This window comes from Cervus canadensis, chromosome 19 (genome assembly GCF_019320065.1).
Source record: "Cervus canadensis isolate Bull #8, Minnesota chromosome 19, ASM1932006v1, whole genome shotgun sequence".
NCBI classification, from domain to species: domain Eukaryota; kingdom Metazoa; phylum Chordata; class Mammalia; order Artiodactyla; family Cervidae; genus Cervus; species Cervus canadensis.
The window spans coordinates 221725-243570 of NC_057404.1; the positions used below are offsets into that span (position 1 = coordinate 221725).

Genomic DNA, 21846 nt, shown 5'->3' on the forward strand with positions numbered 1-21846 from the left:
TTACAGAATATGGCCCTGCCCATCAGAACAAGACCCAGTTTCCCCCTCAGTCAGTCTCCCCCATCAGGAAGCTCCCATAAGCCTCTTAGCCTTCTCCATCAGAGGGCAGACAGACTGAAAACCATAATCACAGAAAACTAACCAATCTGATCACATGGACCACAGCCTTGTCTAACTCAGTGAAACTTATGAGCCGTGCCATGTAAGGCCACCCAAGATGGATGGGTCGTGGTGAAGAGTTCTGACAAAACGTGTCCACTGGAGAAGGGAATGGCAAACCACTTCAGTATTCTTGCCTTGAGAACCCCATGAACAGTATGAAAAGGCAAAAAGATAGGACACTGAGAGATGAACTCCCCAGGTTGGCAGGTGCCCGATATGCTACTGGAGATCAGTGGAGAAATAACTCCAGAAAGAATGAAGAGACAGAGTCAAAGCAAAAACAACACCCAGTTGGGGATGTGACTGGTGATGGAAGTAAAGTCTGATGCTGTAAAGAGCAATATTGCATAGGAACCTGGAATGTTAGGTCCATGAATCAAGGCAAACTGGAAGTGGTCAAACAGGAGATGACAAGAGTGAACGTCGACTTTTTAGGAATCAGCAAACTAAAATGGACTGGAATGGGTGAATTTAACTCAGATGACCGTTATATCTACTACTGTGGGCAAGAATCCCTTAGAAGAAATGGAGTAGCCATGATAGTCGACAAAATGGTCTGAAATGCAGTACTTGGATGCAGTCTCAAAAATGACAGAATGATCTGTGTTCGTTTCCAAGGCAAACCATTCAGTATCACAGTAATCCAAATCTATGCCCTGACAGGTAATGCTGAAGAAGCTGAATGGTTCTATGAAGACCTACAAGACCTTCTAGAACTAACACCCAGAAATGATGTCCTTTTCATTATAGGGGACTGGAATGCAAAAGTAGGGAGTCAAGAAATACCTGGAGTAACAGGCAAATTTGGCTTTGGAGTGCAGAATGAAATAGGTCAAAGGCTAACAGTTTTGCGAAGAGAAGGCACTGTTCATAGCAAACATCCTGTTCCAACAACACAAGAGAAGGCTCTACACGTGGACATCACCAGATGGTCAATACTGAAATCAGATTGATTGTATTTTTTGCAGCCAAAGATGGGGAAGTTCTGTACAGTCAGCAAAAACAAGACCAGGAGCTGACTGTGGCACAGACCATGAACTCCTTATTGCCAAATTCAGACTTAAATTGGAGAAAGTAGGGAAAACCACTAGATCATTCAGGTATGACCTAAGTCAAATCCCTTATGATTATACAGTGCAAGTGACAAGTAGATTCAAGGGATTAGATCTGATAGAGTGCCTGATGAACTATAGACGGAGGTTTGTGACATTGTACAGGAGTCTGTGATCAAGACCATCCCCAAGAAAAAGAAATGCAAAAAAAGGCAAAATGGTTGTCTGAGGAGGCCTTACAAATAGCTGTGAATAGAAGAGAAGTGAAAGGCGTAGGAGAAAAGGAAAGATATACCCATTTGAATGCAGAGTTCCAAAGAATAGCAAGGAGAGATAAGAAAGCCTTCCTCAGTGATCAGTGCAGAGAAATAGAGGAAAACAATAGAATAGGAAAGAGTAGAGATCTCTTCAAGAAAAGTAGAGATACCAAGGGAACATTTCATGCTAAGATGGGCTCAATAACGGACAGAAATGGTATGGACCTATCAGAAGCAGAAGATATTAAGAAGTGGTGGCAAGAATACACAGAACTGTACAGCAAAGATCTTCATGACCCAGATAATCATGATGGTGTGATCACCACCCTAGAGCCAGACATCCTGGAATGCGAAGTCCAGTGGGCCTTAGGAAGCATCTCTACGAACAAAGCTAGTGGAGGTGATGAAATTCCAGTTGATCCATTTAAAATCCTAAAAGGTGATGCTGTGAAAGTGCTGCACTCCATATACCAGCAAATTTGGAAAACTCAGCAGTGGCTGCAGGACTGGAAAAGGTCAGTTTTCATTCCAATTCCAAAGAATGCTCAAACTACTGCACAATTGCACTCATCTCACACGCTAATAAAGTAATGCTCAAAATTCTCCAAGTCAGGCTTCAACAGTATGTGAATCGTGAACTTCCAGATGTTTAAGTTGGTTTTAGAAAACGCAGAGGAACCAGAGATCAAATTGCCAACATCCATTGGATCATCCAAAAAGCAAGAGAGTTCCAGAAAATTATCTACTTCTGCTTTATTGACTATGCCAAAGTCTTTGACTGTGTGGACCACAACAAACAATGGAATATGATTCAGCCATACAAATGCATGAATTTTTTATATTTTTGCATGTTGCATGGTTGAACCTTGAAAACATTTCATTCTAAATGAAAGGAGCCAGACACAGAGGCCACAAAATACATAATATGAAATGTCCATAATAGGCAAATCCATAGAGACAGAAAGTAGGTTAGTGGTTTCAGAGTCTGAGGATAGGAGACCATGGAGAATGATTCTGATTGTTTCAGGGCTTCTCTTTGGGTCATGAAAATATTCTAGGATTAAGTCATGGTGATTGTAGTTACACAACCTTGTGAAAACACTAAACACCTCTGAACTGTACTCTTTAAAAAGTATACATTTTATGGCATGTGAATTTTATCCCAGTTTTAAAAAGGAGAAGAACATGTGTAAAGGTCCTTCTAACTCTGATATGATTTTTTAGTAACATGCATAACAAAGTTATTGTAAGGTATATATTAAAAATATTACTTGTCACATGAATTATCAAGGTAATATAATTTCTTATTATTGTATAGTGTTTATGTTTTCTTGTCCTCTTGTTTTAAAAATAACATTACATTTGATAATAATTTGGCCATGTGCTATAAGAATTCTGAACATGTATGTATAACATATATAATATGTGCTATATCATTTAGGATGCCTTTTGCTTCAAGTAACAGAAACTCCAAATAAAAAGCAATATGGTAATTTATTTCTTGCACAGTAGACTGGTGTTAGAACTGCTTCATAGTTGGTTGATCTGATTAATTCAGATACCTCATTGAGGGCCCAAATTCTGTCCTTACTTTGTATCCTTGGTATAGTCTTTGGTATAGTCTTTGCTCTCTGACTGTTTCCCGTCCAGTTGGTGAAGTTTCCAGAGGGAGAAATGGAAGCTGTTTGTGCCTTCAGCCATCATCTTCTTTATTTAAAGACTGAGGAAATTTTTCCCATAATAAAATTCTTTTCACTTTTCATTGGCCAGAGTTGGATCACATGACAATTTCTAAACCAGTCTCTCAAAAGGGATATAAAATATTTGTTTTGTTTTTTTTAATAGACATTTTTTTAAAGATGACTTTTTAGGTTTACAGGAAAATTTCACAGAAAGTACAAAGAGGTCTTGTTTTCCTGCCATTCACACACAGTTTCCCCTATTATAAATATATTACATTAGTGTGGAATTGTATTCTTTAAAAGTGTAAACTTTATGGCATGTGAATTTTATCTCAGTTTAAAAACCAAAAGCATATATATATAAAGGTCTTTCTAACTCTGATATAATGCTTTTTCAGTGGCATGTGTAACATAATTATTATTATGAAGTATATGTTGAAATTTATTATTTGTCACATGAACTATCCAGGTAATATAATTTCTTTCTTAGGGCAGAATTTTTTACAGCTGAAGAACTGATACTGATACATTAACTAAAGTCTATAGTTTACATTAGGATATACTTTTTCAGTTGTATGTGCATAATCTCCTGCCTGCATCCACCATTACTTACCATACAGAATAGTTTCACTGCCCTAAAAACATCCTGTGCTACACTTGTTCATCCCTCACCTGCCTGTCCCTCAAGCCCCTGGAAACTGTTCATCTTTTTCTTTCTTTTACTGTCTTTAGAATTCTTCCTTTTTCAAATTGTCCTGTAGTTGGAATCCTACAGTATATAGCCTTTTTAGCATGTTGCACTTAATAATTTACATTTAATTTCCTCTATGTCTTTTTATGGCTTGATGGCTCATTTCTTTTTATTGCTAAGCAATATTCCATTGTACCACAGTTTGTTTATTCATTCACCTATTGAAGGGCATTTTGGTTGTCGAAGTTTTAGCAGTTATGAAGAAAGCTGCCGTAAACGTCCATGTGCAAGTTTTTGTGTGGTCATATGTTTTCAACTCATTTGGGTAAATGTTTAGGAGTGCTGATTCTGGGTCATATGGGAGGCCTATGCTTACCTATATAAGACAACGCCATTTTGCATTCTCTCCAACAGTGAATGAGAGTTCCCTTTGCCCTGCATCCTTACCAGCAAATATTATTGTCAGTGTTTTGGATTTTAGCTGTTCTAATGGGTGTGTAGTAACAGCATCTTATTGCTGTTTTAATTGGCAGTTCTCTAATGGTAAATGATGTTGAAGATCTTTTCATATAAAGTGTCTGTTCTCTGTTCAGATCTTGCCCATTGATTTAATTGAGTTGTTTGATTTATTATTATTGAATTTTAAGAGTTCTTTTATATTTTGCATACAGGTCCTTTACCAGCTGTGTTTTTCCAAATATTTTCTCCCAGTCTGTAGCTTATCTTTTCATTTAGGTGTTCTTATTTAAGCGCTTATGGCAGAGCAGATGTTTTGTGTTTAATGAAGTCCAACTTAGCCATTTTTCTTTCCTGGTTCGTGCTTTTGGTGTTGTATTTAAAAAGTCATCATCAAACCAAGGTCACCTAGATCTTCTCCTGTGTTTATAGTTTTGCGTTTCACATTTAGGTCTTTGAGCCATTTTGAAGTAACTTCAGAAAGGTATAAAATCTGTTTGTATTTTTTTTCCGTGTGGATGTTCCTTTGTTCCAGCACCAGCCATATGCTGGAAAGTCTGTCCTTTGACCGTTTGATTGCCATTCTCCTTTGTCAAAGATCAGTTGACTGTCTTTGTGTGAGTCTGTTTCTGGGCTCTCTGTCTGTTGCATTGATGTGTTTGTCTGTTCTTCCACCAGTACCATACTATCTTGATCACTGTACCCTTATAATAAGGCTTGATGTTGGGTAGTGTCAGTTCTTTGCCTTTGTTCTTCAGTACTGTGTTGGCTATCCTGGGTTTTTTTGTTTTTCCATATAGATCTTAGAATCAGTTTGTTGATATACACAAAATAACTTGCTGGGATTTTGATTGTAATTGTGTTGAATCTAGATGAAGTTGGAAAGAAGTGACATTTTAACAGCATTTCACCTTTCTAAAGATGAACATGAAATATCTCTTCATATATTTAGGTCTACTTTTATTTCTTTCATCAATGTTTTATAGTTTTCTTCATATAGATCTTATTATTTATTTTGTTAGATTTATATCTAAGTATTTCATTTTTGTATGTGCTAGTATAAATGGTGAAAGTGAAAGTTGCTCAGTCATGTCCTACTCTTTGCGACCCCATGGACTATACAGTCCATGGAATTCTCTAGGCTAGAATACTGGAGTGGGTAGCCTTTCCCTGCTCCAAGGGATCTTCCCAACCCAGGGATCGAACCCAGGTCTCCTGTGTTGCAGGCGGATTCTTTACCAGCTGAGCCATAAGGGAAGCCCAAGAATACTGGAGTGGGTAACCTATCCCTTCTCCAGCGGATCTTCCTGACCCAGGAATCGAACTGGGGTCTCCTGCATTGCAGGTGGATTCTTTACCAACTGAGCTACCAGGGAAGCCTTGGTATAAATGGTGGTGTGTTTTTAATTTCAAATTCCAGTTCATTGCTGGTAAATAGGAAAGCAGTTGGCTTTTGTATTTTAACTTTGTATCCTGGAATCTTCCTGTAATCACTTATTATTTCTGTATGTGTTTATTTTTTATTTGTAATTCAAAAACCAGTAGAGTTAGCATCGTTGCTTTAAAAATATTCTTTTTGAAGAATGCATAATGTTTTCATTTTTCTTCTTACAGGGAATGTCTTGGAAAACATGAGGTGAGTTACAGGCACAAGCTTTAACTAAAGCTTACAATCTATTAATATATTCCTCTTCTATATGATGGCTATTAGAAATAACAAAGTCAATGTATTGTCTTTTTAGTACTCTAAAGACTATAAGAGTTTGTCTAGTAAGTATTCAAATATATACAATGCTTTTGTTTGAGAATTAGCCTATGAATATGCATTCACTACAGAAGCATTATATTGTTGAGTTTCCCTTTTAGGAATAGGATATTTTTCTTCTTGGCATTCATTCTTTGGATTTTTTTGATAGGTTACTTTGATTTTGATAGTAATTATTAATGAAATGTGTTAGATAGAACTTGTTCTCAAATGAATAACAGTCATTTTTGAAACATGCTTCCAGTAGGCTGTGTATGTGTGTACATTGCTAATTTTTCTTTTTTTTTCTTAAATTTTAAGGTGAGCCCTATACCGTGTCATGCTGTAGGACCTTATTCTTGTAAGAGAGTTTGTGGACGAACCTTAAATTGTCAGAATCATACATGTATGAAAGAGTGTCACAAAGTAACTGAAACAGATTCCTGCACTGGCAAAAAAAAGGTAATGTCCTTGGATTGAATGTATACATGGTTATGGTATGCTTAAAACACTTTCTTTTAATAATCATGCCATAAATATTTTGCTATAATTTCTCTCTCTCTTCTTGCCCTTATCCCTCCTCCTTCCTTGCTTTTCCTAAGACAACCAGCTGTAACACTTGGCGTACCTCTCTCTGCATCTTTGTGCTAGCTCACGATAACATGCCTTTTACTTTGGTACTCTTTGCATGCTGTACCTGTGTTAATACATAGGATTTGATTTTATGATAAAAGCACAGAAATTGTCCCTTTTAGACAGTTAGTAGCGGCAGTATCACCTCTACTGCTATCCGTTTGTATCTCAAAGTTTTGTCTGGAGCATTTGCTGTCAGCTGTTTTTTAAACCTAAAATGGGTACTAGGTGATGTTCGCGATTTTAATAAATTCTCTGTGGGCAGTAAATAACATCACAAATATGGGATACGTGTAAATTGTGTGAGATTTACTAAAAGCATTTTACAAGCATATGAGATATCAACCTTAGAAAAAGTCTGAAAATTGCCATTTTACATGGAAAAAGAAATGTAGCTAATCAAATTTCAAATAATATAAATTTTATTTTTAAAATAATTAGTGTTTTTTCTTGGGTTTCCATTTTGTAGGGAATCCTAATAATTCTAGGAATGTGCTTAATAAGGAATAAGTCAAACATTTTTAAGCTTCATTTTATTACTAAGTAATGTTACAATAACAAATGTTAAAATTATTATATGAATTGTGTTATTGAAAATTTCACTTGCATTGTTAGATGTTTTGGTCTTTGATTTGGTAATTATAATACATGGCAACATAAATGTCTGTAGTGTATTTTTTCGTGTGTAAATATATATGTAACTTGTATTGCTTATAATTTCTTCATTGAGCCATACCTTGATCCTTAGTAAAAATATTGTCATGATAAAACGAGGAAGATACTGGACTTATAAAATCAAACTAATTTATTGATTCAGAATCTCTTTAGAGAATAGCTGATGTATGATGGTATGGCCAGAATAGCAACTGAGTCAGAAAAAACTCATTTAAAGAAGTGATATGACGGTGGGGAATTACAGTTACCTTGGATTACGTGACATGGCTTCCTAGGCAGTGAATTGCTCTGGCAAAATATGAGTTATAAGTTATGTGCAATTCTTCTCACTTTAGCTACAAGTTCATCCCTGTCTCACATTCAGGGAAGACTACTGCAATGTATATCAATGAAAATTATTTTGGAAGATAACTTTGTGATCATTCTAATTTATGTATAGAAAATTAAATAATTCAGAAACTTTTAAAATTCTTTACTGTAACATTTCAACTGAGTTTCCTATAGGTCCTGCTTTATCTTTTCTCAGTATATATGAAGATATTCTGTTACGTTCTTTATAGTCCCCTACTTAAATATAAATTCCTTGGCCAAGGACCCTGTCCAGTCTTACATATTCCCAGTATATGGGACAATACCTGGCACATAATGCTGAATAAGTATTGATGGAATAAGTTAATATATATTTTTTAAAAAAGAAATTATAATGTTTGATAATTGAAACACTTTTTCTTTGTAATCCTGCATGTCAAAAATAGCTTAGAATTTTATGTCAATTAAAAAAGACATAGAGATGCTCAACAAAGTACCTCTTTGGTCTAGTAATTTAATAATTTAACTAATACGTATCTGCTAAAGAACTGAATTTGTGTTGGTTGTTATTCAGTCGTGTCTGACTCTGCGACCCCATGGACCGCAGCACGCCAGGTTTCCCAGTCCATCACCAACTCCTGGAGCTTGCTCAAACTCATGTGCAGAGTCAGTGATGCCATTCAACCATCTCATCCTCTGTCCCTTTCTTCTCCTGCCTTCAATCTTCCCCAGCATCAGGGTCTTTTCCAGTGAGTCAGCTCTTTGTATCAGGTGGCCGAAGTATTGGAGCTTCAGCTTCAGCACCAGTCCTTCCAATGAATATTCAGGATAGATTTCCTTTAGGATGGATTGGTTTGATATCCTTGCAGTCCAAGGGACTCTCAAGAGTCTTCTCCAACACTACAGTTCAAAAACACCAATTCTTCTACACTCAGCCTTCTTTATAGTCCAACTCTCACATCCATATGTGACTACTGGAAAAAACATAGCTTTGACTATATAGACCTTTGTGGGCAAAGTAATGTCTCTGGCTTTTTAATATGCTGTCTAGGTTTAACATAGCTTTTCATCTAAGGAGCAAACGTCTTTTAATTTCATGGGTGTAGTCACCATCTGTGGTGGTTTTGGAGCCTAAGAAAATAGTCTGTCACTGATTCCATTGTTTCCCCATCTGTTTGCCATGAAGTGATGGGATCGGATGCCTTGATCTTAGTTTTTTGAATGTTGAGTTTTAAGCCAACTTTTTCATTCTCCTCTTTTATCAAGCAGCTCTTTAGTTCCTCTTCACTTTCTGCCTTAAAGATGGTGTATCTGCATATCTGAGGTTATTGATATTTCTCCTGGCAGTCTTGATTCCAGCTTGTGCTTCATCCAGCCTGGCATTTCACATGAATAAATGAGAGCAGTTGACATGGATACTGAGTTATGAGGGTTAAACATTATTGTTCCTAAGTTCAGCCATGATTACAAAAGAGGTACTTTGTTGAGCTAAATTAAGGTCCATTTATTTATAAATGTAATTTAATCTTGGTTCACTGAAGTGCATTAAAAAATAGACTGCTAGTCATTTTCTTTCCCTTCTATATGTGTTTCTCCTTGGCCAGATGCGATTAACATTCCTAGAACATTGAATGCTTTGGTAATTTTTAGTTATGTGTTAACAGTATGTTGATTTCTTTAGTTAGATGATGGTCATACTTCTTGAGTGGAAATTGGTAAGCTTTTACACTATTTCCCCCCCACCCCCCACCCCCCACCACTGACTAGGAAGTAGTTTACATTTTAGTAGGAAAGCTTCATGTAATCAAGTCCATTTTAAAGGGAAAGCAGTTTGATCAGATGAGATTGGTAGACAAAAATCTTTGTGAGTAATGGTCCCATTGATAATCTTGCTGTTATTCATTTGAATATTTTTAGAAGAGTGAAAGCATAGCACCATTTTATTAACTGAATTTCCGAGAGCTGCAGAGGTACTTCCTTTTAATGAGATATAAATTGTATAGCTTTAGCTGTATGGAAATGTTTGATTTCTGTATTTCAGTGGTTTATTTCCTTGGTACTTGCCAGGCTGGCCCGGAATGCCTTCGCTGTGAGGAAGGGTGCTCTAAGTCACGGCCGTCGGGGTGTCCTCACCCGTGTGTCCTGCCGTGTCACCCTGGAGAGTGCCCTCCTTGTGCTCAGATGCTCAGGATAAAATGTCACTGCAAGATCACAAGTCTTTATGTGGAATGTAGGTAAGTAGTCTGAAGAAATATTCTTGTTTCACTAGCCATTTTAACTGTTTATCTTTTTTGTAATTCAGAACCTTTTATAGAATACTTTAAGGAATATTTTTCAATGTGGTCCTTACAGGCTGAAGGCCTCGATTTTCCAGTAGAGATCTGGAAGGAAGAAATGTAGGCTGTTTCACCTTCCAGATACTTTCTCTTGATTTTAACCAGGGAAATTCTCTTTTTTCCATTTGGGTATTTCATGTAAGATTTTGTTAGGAAAAAATTTGCTTTTAGAGAAACAGCAGAAGCACTCCTATACCAGATTGTTCAAATACCATTGTCAGCTAGAATTTTTGGTTCAAAGTTGACTTGCATATAGTTACTTAGGCACAATTTTTAAATCATAGATTTAAAAGGTAGGCTTTTGTTTATTGCAGATGTTACTGTTATGGCAATTACCGTACTAGGATATGACTTCCATATTTTCCTTACTTAAAAATGCAAGTTTTTGCTTGTGGATTATGTGGAGGGAAAGTTTTTTTCATTTTTTTTCTATTTAATCATGATCTGACATAATTAACCCATCTGTAAAGTGGAATTTTTGTAAGTATATTTTACTCAGATGAAATTTGGGAATATGAGTTTATTTCTGACTTTTTGGACCATACTTTCAGAAAAATGGTAATCAGTTTAGTTGCTCAGTCATCTCCAACTCTTTGTGATCCCATGGACTGCAGCATGCCAGGCTTCCCTGTCCATCACCAATCCTGGAGCTTGCTCAAACTCATGTCCATCGAGTCAGTGATGGCATCCAACCATCTCATCCTCTGTCGTCCCCTTCTCCTCCTGCCTTCAATCTTTCCCAGCATCAGAGTCTTTTCCAGTGAGTCAGTTGTTCGCATCAGGTGGCCAGAGTAAATGCTAATAGTATCTTAAAAATATTTCTGTCACTTGTACTTTGCTGCTGCTAAGTCACTTCAGTTGCGTCCAACTCTGTGCGACCCCAGAGATGGCAGCCCACCAGGCTCCTTTGTCCCTGGGATTCTCCAGGCAAGAATACTGGAGTGGGTTGCCATTTCCTTCTCCAGTGCATGAAGTCGCTTCAGTCGTGTCTGATTCTGTGCGACCCCATGGACAGCAGCCCTCCAGGCTCCTCTGTCCACAGGATTCTCCAGGCAGGAATACTGGAGTGGGTTGCCATTTCCGTCTCCCACTTATACTCTAGACGCATGGTTTAAATTGGGAAGTCAGATTTTATTCTTTTTAAATATTAAAATTATTCTGATGAAATTAAAAAATTACAATTTTTAGTTTTAGAAATTTTGTAAGAAGAGTTAAGAGGATAGTTTTGCTTTATTAATGAGTGTTACTGATGAAAAGAGGCTGTTTTCTTTTTTCCTTTTTTGGGACTGTGCCCTCTGTGAATCTTAGTTCCTCAAGCAGGGATCGAACCCATGCCCCTTGTAGTGGAAGCATGGAATCTTAATCACTGGACTGCCAGGAATGTCCCAAGAGTTTGTTTTCTTCGGTCTCGCAGTGTCCTAAACTTGCCCCTCGTGCTTCTTTTTCCTTTGTCATGTGGTCTCCAAAGGACACCTTTTCCTTTTACCTTCTTCCACAAAGCATTGCCTTTCTAACACTGGCTTCTTGATTCTTGCATACTTTTTAGAAGCTTCTTCTCTTGCTTTGATTCACCAGGACTTTTTCAGTGTTTCACATTTGTGGTGGACTTTTTCTTCCTGGTGCAGCGTTAGCTCAGTCCCTGTCTTCTCCTGCCTTTCATTTCTCCAGAACTCTGCCAAGCTGTCTGCAAAGATTTATTACGGGAGCTTGAGAAACAGCTCTGCTAGCATTTGGTGTTTAATTTGTCTACTTACAGGTCATTTGCAGTTTGTAGAAATTTCTGTCTTCTGGTTTTGCTGATGTCATGGAATTTCAGTGATTCTGTTTGTTATTAATGAGCTGAATGATTTTGGGTAGAAATGTTTGGAGGTAGATGGATTGAAGTGGTTTCCATTACCACAGCTCTAGAGTTCTTTTTTCCTTTTCTTGAATCCATGTTACACAGAATTCTTCAGTCTCAGTATTTTTTCTGATAATTTCATTTACTTTCCATTTCATAAGTCATCTTTTCCTTTTAGTCATTTTCTGCTTCATGCACTTTCTTCTATAGAAATTAGTTATAAAAGATACAGGCCTTGAAAAACTTGTTCCTAGTTACAGAGAAACAGGAACAAAATAATATTACCTCTTAAGTTCAGAGGGGAGCACTTTACCTGTAAGAATGAAAATATAGAGCCAGTATGAAAACTTCAGTTATAGAGCCAGTATAAAAACTATGTTATTATTACATGAAACTTTGTCAAGAAAATTGCCTGTGTTATCTAGGGTACAGGTTTTTAGCTTATTTGATACAGATACTTAAGATAATAGTTTTAACATTAATGAGGCTAAACTTCAGGTGTATTTTAGCAATTATGTCTAGTGAAAGGAATAGGAAAAGAAAGAATAAAGGAAAAGAGAGGAAAGGTAATAGTGAAGAGAAAAGTGAGATATGTATGATGGGGATTTTTAGATTGTCATTGGTTACTGACTCATGTATCTACTGTTCAGCTCTTTGTTAGAAAGTAGTTTTATTCATTGATGTTTATGACTTCAGAGTTACCCCCTGAATCAGATATAAAAGCACAGACTGATTTCAAGTGAACTGATATAAAATAAATCATTTTCTAACATTAATAAATAGCTTAATCCAGAATCAACTGAAAAAAAAGTTTTTCTGATAAGCTTATTGCATTGCTGTTTGAAATTGTGAGCTGTTTTTAGAAAAACCATACGATAAAATGGACTTTGCTTTGACTGTCATCAAAACTTCCTCTCATCTTTTTAGAAAAATAACCACAGCTGATGTAAATGAAAAGAATCTCTTGAGTTGTTGTAAAAATCAGTGTCCTAAAGAGGTAAGATTTAATACAACTTTTTTACGTTGTATTTCTTGGGCATTGTTTCTCTTTTGTTGTTTGTTCATCTTATTTTAGGTCTTTTCTGGACCCACTAGATATGTGGGCCCAGAAAGCAAAATGTGATTGATACGTGTAGAAACTTGTAGCTCGGGTAGATGCACATTTCTTTGTAATATTTTGGGATAGTAGGAGCAGGAATGACCCTTTGAAGATTTTTTTTTTTTAATGATCTAATGTTTTCCCATCTTGAAATATAAGTAGATTAGAAACTGTGTGGCTTATGGGCAGTTGGACAGTAAATCCACAGTAGAAAAAACAGATCGTGCATGTGTGTGTGTAAACCTTAAAGCTCATTATTTGAATTGGTATAAAGCATTCATATATGAAGTCATGCTTTTAGAGATTATGATGCTGGTACATGCGTTGTTTTCAAGCTGAAAGTATCCAAAGTAGTTCAGAAAAATTGTTCAGAGTTAAAAGGTAAAAACTCACTGGGAATTTATCCCGGCAGTAATTTTGAGAAACCAAAGCAGTCTATCTCTGTTTGACCAACTTAAAAGTTAAGACAGTCCTTTTTTGATCGTTGGAGTAGGGAAGTGACAGTTATTTGATTTATAAAGGAATTCTTTTTACTTGTAAGTATACTAGTAGCACCTCTTTTCTTTAATTCTTTGTCTTTATATACTTACCTGAGTGTTTCTTATCCTATTTAGAATCAGGAGGAGATGACAGCAAAGTCGCAACTATAGTAGTCTGTCTCTTAGATTAGATTAAAGAAAAAACAAATCAGTGTAGGATATGCCTTTTTATTAACAGTATTTCCCTTTTAACTAAAACTTTGGACACATTTGTGGGTTTTTGTTTAAGAACTATTGGAAATTGAACCTGGGAATTTTAAAAGTTACGTGAGATTATAAAAGGGAGAAATTTCAAGCAATACATGCTATTTTAATAATCCTGTCTTTCTTATATAAGTGAAACTAGAGGCGTGGGATATTTCAAATTTAATTTTTGAATTCGTCAAATTCTGAGTTTCCCCTTGTTAAAATAGATTTTCTTCTGTTCAGATTCAAGTTTCAGGTAATAAGTAGTTGAGGATGTTTTATTTTTAATCTGACAACAGTAATTTGGGATGAGATTGCTGTCAGAAGTAAACGTTTAATTCAGGGATCACTAATTTGCAATTTAGCATTGCCTTGGTTATGATTTGTTTGGATCCTGTTATGACATTTGGGTGGGACTGGAGCTGAATATGTACTATTTATTTAAAAATTCTTCCCATGCTCATCATTTTTTAATTCTAGGACATTCTGGAGCCCCTGGTATTGCTAGTGTCTCCTTGGACTTTCTTGAAAAATATATCCTTATGTTGGGAACAGTCCATATGGTTATTAAGGTTTAGAACAGTCTCGGGGTAGACAGGTGAACATTATTATGTCTAATAGAATTCAATCTAGTTTATGTTCTGATAAGGCTACAGCAGTGGTTTTCAAACTCTGATGTGCATCAGAATCATTATAAGCACTTGTTAAAACAGGTTAATGGGCCCCACGCCAGAGTTCCTGATTTTGTGGGCCTGGAGTGGAGGTCCAGGAATTTGCATTTCTAATAAACTCTTACATAAGGGTGATAATATTGGTCTGGCACAGTTTGAGAACCAGTAGACTATGATGGTATCACCCAAGAACTGTCTTTCTGAACTTGCCACAGTTATCTTAGACTCAGACTTAAGATATAGGATTATGACAAATTTTGATACATTGATAAATTCCTGTTTGCTTTCTCTTCCCCTTATCATACTATAGATTTCCTGCAGGTAGCGACTATGTCATATTTGTCTTTGTATCCAGTCCGTGGTTGTACCTGTTAGGTAGTTGGTAAATGTCTATTGAGTGTGAGTGTAAGAGTGAACTGTGGGGATGGCATAAGTGTGTTCTAGTTACATTGCTTCTCTGATATACATGCCACGTGTCTATTGGATTGTTCAGTTAAGTTTGGATTAAACTTAAAGGAAATATATAAAGATAGCGTGAAGAACTGAACCTTTATTTAAACCATGCCTCGTATGTACAATTCTACTTTTAAAAATCATTTCTGCATTTGGTTTTATCATTCCCATGCAAGCTTTTCTGTTTTTTTACTTGGACGCATTATTTAATGTCTCTGTATATCAGATTGTTCGTGTGTAAAATGGAGGCAGTAGCAACACTCATTTCAGAGTGCTGAATATTAAGTGAGTCAGTAACAGGTAAAGATCTTAGTATATGGTAAATGCTATGGATGTCCCAGCTATGGTGATGATGATATGGGTATTTACCCATAAATAATATTGATATGCAAACTTTCTTTAATTATTTTTAAAGAGCTTTAAAAATTATTGGGATTAAAATGAGACATTTTGAACTAGACAATATTGCTTGTTGGTAAGCCATTTATTTTGACTTACCAAAGTGCTAGCAGAATGATATCAAGGGCTGAGTAGGGTCTATGGGGTCGCACAGAGTCGGACATGACTGAAGTGACTTGGCAGCAGCAGAGTAGAGGAAACCATCTCACTTTAAATGGGAAGGGTAGGATATCTCATCTTCAGATGAATACCAGGGTTAGATGTTTTTTAAAAATGTCTTTTTTTTTTTTTTTTGCTGTGAAATCTGTAATGAAGATACAGTCATTGTATATATTTTACATTCTAAGCAATTTTCTTTGGGACTACTTTTCTGCCCTTTCAGAGTATAATCTGGCTTTTGAAATAATACATGCCTGCATATCTAACAGGGAAATGGTTATGTGATTTGATTTTTTAAATAATGAAATGATTACCTACTCAACAGTGCATAGAACATACATGTACAGTATAAAAAATGGTTAAAAACTGAACATCATATAACTCCACCTAGGTAAAAAAATATAGCACCTTAGAAGTCTACCAAAGTTCCTTTCTCCCCAGCACACTGAAGAGACAGAATAATGATCAGTGAGAGACCACACTGTAGCCATGAGTCTATGTAATTTCAAAAAGATCTCCCCTACTGATTCTGATATGTTTCCCTATTCACGTTCCACTTCAGAATCACTGATTTAAAGTAGAGTGATTAATTACTTTCAGAGAAGATGACTGATGTAATTACATCTGAGATTAAGGAAAGAACAAGATGCTGTAAAGACATTTGGAAGGGAAAAAAGGATAGGTGGTGAGCTAATGCCAAGTGTTTGTCTTGTTTATGAAGACAGGCTAGAGGCACTGGCAGGAATGAAGGTGAGAGGGAGGTGAGGGAGTCCTTGAAACAAATACTCTGAGACAGGTGTTTGATAGTGAATAAATATTGTGCTTGTTAAGTTGTGTTGAAGGCCTAGTATTAGGTGTAGAGGAAAACAAGACTGAAGTGGCCCAGGAATGCCTAGTGTGGAACTCATTCTAGTAGGTAGCATTGCACTATGCTAGGATTAGTGAAAATGCAGTGTGAATGATCCAAATTTAGTTTTGGTATGAATGTCTCAGCTAAAAATTTAAAAAATTTGAAAGCTGGTTGCATACTCGAGAGAGACTAAAGACAATGGAAAAGGGTTCTGAATTTCTTAAAGTGTGCTCCATGGGACCCAGGTTAGCAGGGCAGCTCTGTTCTCTGTGACTCATGGGATCCTCGTTGCTCTGCTGCTGCTGCTAAGGCGCTTCAGCTTCAGTCGTGTCTGACTCTGTGCAACCCCATAGATGTCAGCCCACCAGGCTCCCCCATCCCTGGGATTCTCCAGGTGAGAACACTGACTGGAGTGGGTTGCCATTTCCTTCTCCAATGCATGAAAGTGAAAAGTGAAAGTGAAGTCACTCAGTCGTGTCCGACTCTTAGCGACCCCATGGACTGCAGCCTACCAGGCTCCTCCATCTATATGGGATTTTCCAGGCAAGAGTACTGGAGTGGGGTGCCATTGCTTTTTCCGCCTCGTTGCTCTAGATATCCTCATTACCAGTACACTGGGAAGGGAGGAGCATAGACCTGTGCTCTTAAAAGCTTTAAGGCATGGAGGCGCTCTTGATTACATTCCATTGGCCAGAACTTAGTCACAGGGCTCTAACTAGCCTCAGGAGTGATGTAAGGTGTACTCTTGGAGTGGAACCAGGGAGAATATTGAACATTTCTGGGAATTAAGATTATTTATATCTAAAAGAAAAAAATGATAAACTCAGCCAGTTGTCCAAGATTTATTGACCCTATTGTAATTGACTTTTTCTTAAAATAGTTGTTGGGGGAAAGGGGAAGTAGAGTATGACTATAAATATGTAATTGTTTTATTTTGGTTTTATTTTAGCTTCCTTGTGGTCATAGATGCAAAGAAATGTGTCATCCTGGTGAATGTCCCTTTAATTGTAACCAAAAGGTGAAACTTAGATGTCCTTGTAAAAGAATAAAAAAGGTAAATATTTTAAGTTATTAAAAATTCTTTCCTATGTACATTTTTGTTGGTTTCTTTTTTTTGTTTGTTTGTTTTTTTGGTGGGGAGAGTGTGTTTTGGTAGTTCTTTGACTTTAATTTTTTGCCTTTTTAATTTTAAGCTCTTATTTCTTAAGAGTTTTTTCATTATTGGCCTATTTCTATAAATGCTTATTTTAAAAATCATCACTGTTTGGCAGCTTAGTTTTCTGCAATTTAATAGTTAAAAAGGATTATTTTATATTGGAACTGAGTTCAGTGCTGTTTTTTGGACAGAATCCATGTTCTAGATTTGAGGTCTCCACATAAGTGACAGGGTAAGTAATGAAGTGAGTTTCATGATTTAAGAAATGGTCTGGAATTAACCTTTGTTGCTCTTACTTATAAAAGTTTTTTATATTCAGTATTCTGTTGTGAAAATGTTACCTTAAAAAGACCTCACATACTCAGCCTTATAAAATTATAAAATGACATTCAAACTTAGAGTTAATTTTAAGATAAAGTTATGGTTAAAATGGGAAAAAAAAAGATAAAAGTTATGGTCATGGAGGAGCTAATGATTGGAAAGCTCAGTGGTAGCAAACTGCATACCGTTTGGCGAAACTTAGAAAGGACTCAGGTCAGTTCTCCTTTCCTTGACTTCCCTGTTTACACTGTGGACTCTTAGGAAGATTTCTTTTCTTTTCTTCTGATTTTCCCTTTCTCAGTTACAGTTGTAACTCCTTGTTTTCTTCACATTCTTACGGTTGTTCACTAAAGCTACTCTTTCAGTCTACTCATTTACTCATCTATTCAGCAAATATTTATTGAAAATCTTTTGCTTTTATTGAGGACCTTTGCTCTTCTTCTGCTTTTACAGCTCCAACGATCATTTCCTGGGATGGTTAATTTCTGAATTTAAATTTATAGGCCTAAGTTTTTCTGGAGTTGGATCCCTAAGTTTTAGGTTTTTAAATGGATCACCTCTATATGAAAATCAATACTCAGTCAAATCACTTTTAATCTGAAATGTTTCTCAGGTTTTCTCTCAAACCTTATCTTACTATCCAAGTGCAGTTTGCCACCCCTTAGAACTGGCAACGTCTTATTCTTAGACTTTGAAAACACCTTCATAGCAGATTTCCATGCCTCTAATATAATATTTCCAACCCAAGTTCTTCACTGTTTCTTCATTACTTGGGGAACAAACAAGCATTTATGAGGTATACGTATACAGAACTATGGCATAGGAGGGGCCTCTGTCTTTGCCGCTCGTCCAGTCAGATCACCTACTAGTCCGCTCTGTGATTTGCCTCTTAGGTGCACTAGCACATCGGCTGTATTCCGCTTTAATGTGTGATACTATTTATGTTCCTTCTGTATAGCATGTAAGTTTTTTCCTTTACTGCCCCATTTTGTAGGATCCTGTTTGTACTTAGTGCATAGGGCATATGCTTCGTGTTTATGCTTATTTCGTGGTTTGGGAAGGTTTTCTTTCCTTCCGCCTCCTTCTGAAAGGACTCGTGTTCCTCCCTCTTGACTTCCGTTATACTTTGTGCCAAGTTCATGACTGAGAGCTTTGTGACTCTAGGATGTGTGTAACCTTGTTTACATAGACTTATTGAAAGGAGTAAAAGAGACAATGCTTATATAGCATTTAGCACCATGACTACACTATGTTTAATAAATAGCAGCTGCTATTATTATTAGTTTGGCACTTACCATTTTAATTTTTTCCTTATTGTATCCCCTGTCCCTAATGCAGTGCTTGGCATGTAATAGGTACTTTATAAGTACCTTTTGAATGAGAAAAGATACAGTGATCTTTTTTCCAGACTGATAGACTCAATATACACTAACATGCAGTATTTATTTTTGTCTCTAATGTTTATCCATGTTATTTTTCCTTTGGACTATCGTTGGATGACAAGACTCACCAACCTCAGCCAAAATTCTGTACTTATAAAGTCCTTTCATTACAGTGTATGTCCTTTGCTCAGGATCTGATGATCTCATTTCCTTACTCTGGTAGATTTGAACTAAAAAACTAGTTCCTGAGGGTGTGGTGAGAAAGGAGCAACTTGGTACCACTTACAGCAAAAATGACATCTGGCAGCAAGAAGTATGGAATGAATAAAGGGCAGACAAAAGATCTACAGAAGCAAACTTTAGACTATTTAAAATAAAGACCACTTATTTTGTTACAGTTCAGTTCAGTCACTCAGTCGCGTCCAACTCCTTGCTACCCCATGAACCACAGCATGCCAGACCTCCCTGTCCATCACCAACTCCCGGAGTCTATCCAAACCCATGTCCATTGAGTCGGTGATGCCATCCAACCATCTCATCCTCTGTCGTCCCCGTCTGCTCCTGCCCTCAATCTTTCCTAGCATCAGGGTCTTTGCAAATGAGTCAGCTCTTCTCATCAGGTGGCCAAGGTATTGGAGTTTCAGCTTCAACAGCAGTCCTTCCAATGAACACCCAGGACTGATCTCCTTTAGGATGGACTGGTTGGATCTCCTTGCAGTCCAAGGGACTCTCAAGAGTCTTCTCCAACACCACACTTCAAAAGCATCAATTCTGCACTCAGCTTTCTTTATAGTCCAACTGTCAGATTCATACATGACCACATACATATCCTTGACTAGACGGACCTTTATTGACAAAGTAATGTCTCTGCTTTTTAATATGCTGTCTAGGTTGGTCATAACTTTCCTTCCAAGGAGTAAGTGTCTTTTAATTTCATGGCTGCAGTCACCATCTGCAGTGATTTTGGAGCCCCCAAAAATAAAGTCAGCCACTGTTTCCCCATCTACTTGCCATGAAATGATGGGACCGGATGCCATGATCTTAGTTTTCTGAATGTTGAGTTTTAAGCCAACTTTTTCACTCTTCTCTTTCACTTTCATCAAGAGGCTCTTTAGTTCCTCTCCAATTTCTGCCATAAGGGTGGTGTCATCTGCATTTCTGAGGTTATTGCTATTTCTCCCGGCAATCTTTGATTCCAGCTTGTGCTTCATCCAGCCCAGTGTTTCTCATGATGTACTCTGCATATAAGTTCAATAAGCAGGGTGACAATATACAGCCTTGACGTACTCCTTTTCCTATTTGGAACCAGTCTGTTGTTCCATGTCCAGTTCTAACTGTTGCTTCCTGACCTGCATATAGGTTTCTCAAGAGGCAGGTCAGGTGGTCAGGTATTCCCAGCTCTTTCAGAATTTTCCACAGTTTATTGTGATCCACACAGTCAAAGGCTTTGGCATAGTCAGTAAAGCAGAAATAGATGTTTTTCTGGAACTCTCTTGCTTTTTCGATGATCCAGCAGCTGTTGGCAATTTTTGATCTCTGGTTCCTCTGCCTTTTCTAAAACCAGCTTGAACATCTGGAGGTTCATGGTTCAGGTATTGCTGAAGCCTGGCTTAGAGAATTTTAAGCATCACTTTACTAGTACACAAATTGATTATAGTCTTGATGTCACCTCATCAATAAAAGTATATTTTTTATTATTTCATTAAGGAGTCAGTGAAGTACAGAAATAAGGTTTAGAATGATTTTCACCTCAGCTTTTTTTAAAAGATAAATGATTGAGAGAAAAACTTGTAGCTCTCCGAAAGACTCTAGAGCCACACTGTGGTGACAGCCACCAGCCACTTACAGCTATTTAAACTAGAATTTCAATGGTCAGCATTAAATAACACGTGACATGGCATTCAGCTCCTTGGTTTCAGTACACTTTGAGTACTCGGGCTCCACGTGTGGGGAGCACCACCCTTGTGAATATAGAACATTTCCATCGCCTTGGCTGGCTGTGTTGGATGGCACTACTCACCTCCCTGGAGGCTTCAGAGGAGTAATAGGAAGCGATAAAGAGAAATGAAGAATAAAAATGAAATAATAGGCATAATCTTAAGCTGCTAGAGAAATTTTGCTTTTTTTTGGCATGCAGTTACTACAACTTTGAGGGAAATCTTTTAAAGTAAAATTTTTAAAAATTTTATTTGTAGGAAGTGCAGTGCAACAAAGTACGTGAAAATCAGATTTCCATAGAATGTGACACAACATGCAAAGAGATGAAGCAGAAAGCATCTGAGGTAACGTCACGTTAAGCGTCATTTTTAATGTGTCAGTGGCCTTTCCCTATTTATGTTGTTTATTAATTTATGTGCTTATTATGAAGAACTTGAAATCTCATCCTTTTTTTGTTTTTGTGATAAAAGCCTAGTGTGTAGGCCTATTTTAAAACTCTCAGATGTGCTGGTGTGTACTAGATTTTCCCATACTCTGTACCAGTTAGTGGATGTACTCTGGAACATAGTTACTCATCTTAATGTTAGTTTAAGCTTCCTGAAAATTATGTTAAAATAATACAAAAATAAAATTTTAGGATTCTTTGCTGTGTGGGTTACTTTTAGTGTCACTATTTCCCTCCATTAATCCAATCAGTGAATAAACTTTTGGTTTTGTTTGAAATTAAAGATTCCCTTCCAGAGAGGGCGTTTTAGGAAAATGGTCAATTTCATCTCTAAGCAAACAGTAAATATTTAATAATTGATTATAATCTTAATATGGTAACTTAAGAGTAAAAGTCCAGTTTTAAAAGTGT

The 21846-nt window shown here is 36.8% G+C and overlaps 1 protein-coding gene across 9 annotated transcripts in view; it reads left to right on the forward strand.

Annotated features, from left to right (window-relative positions):
• NFXL1 (nuclear transcription factor, X-box binding like 1) overlaps positions 1 to 21846 on the forward strand; it is a 52563-nt gene that overhangs the window by 27441 nt on the left and 3276 nt on the right. For 7 of the 9 annotated variants that reach the window (XM_043438413.1, XM_043438416.1, XM_043438417.1 and 4 more), the window contains 6 exons: positions 5915 to 5936; positions 6366 to 6506; positions 9729 to 9895; positions 12765 to 12834; positions 17143 to 17247; positions 21248 to 21334. In XM_043438413.1, coding sequence (XP_043294348.1) covers positions 5915 to 5936; positions 6366 to 6506; positions 9729 to 9895; positions 12765 to 12834; positions 17143 to 17247; positions 21248 to 21334 — 592 coding nt within the window. Of the gene's footprint in view, positions 1 to 5914; positions 5937 to 6365; positions 6507 to 9702; positions 9896 to 12764; positions 12835 to 17142; positions 17248 to 21247; positions 21335 to 21846 lie in introns of those variants that run through there. The other 2 variants (XM_043438421.1, XM_043438422.1) reach the window with 2 other exon arrangements.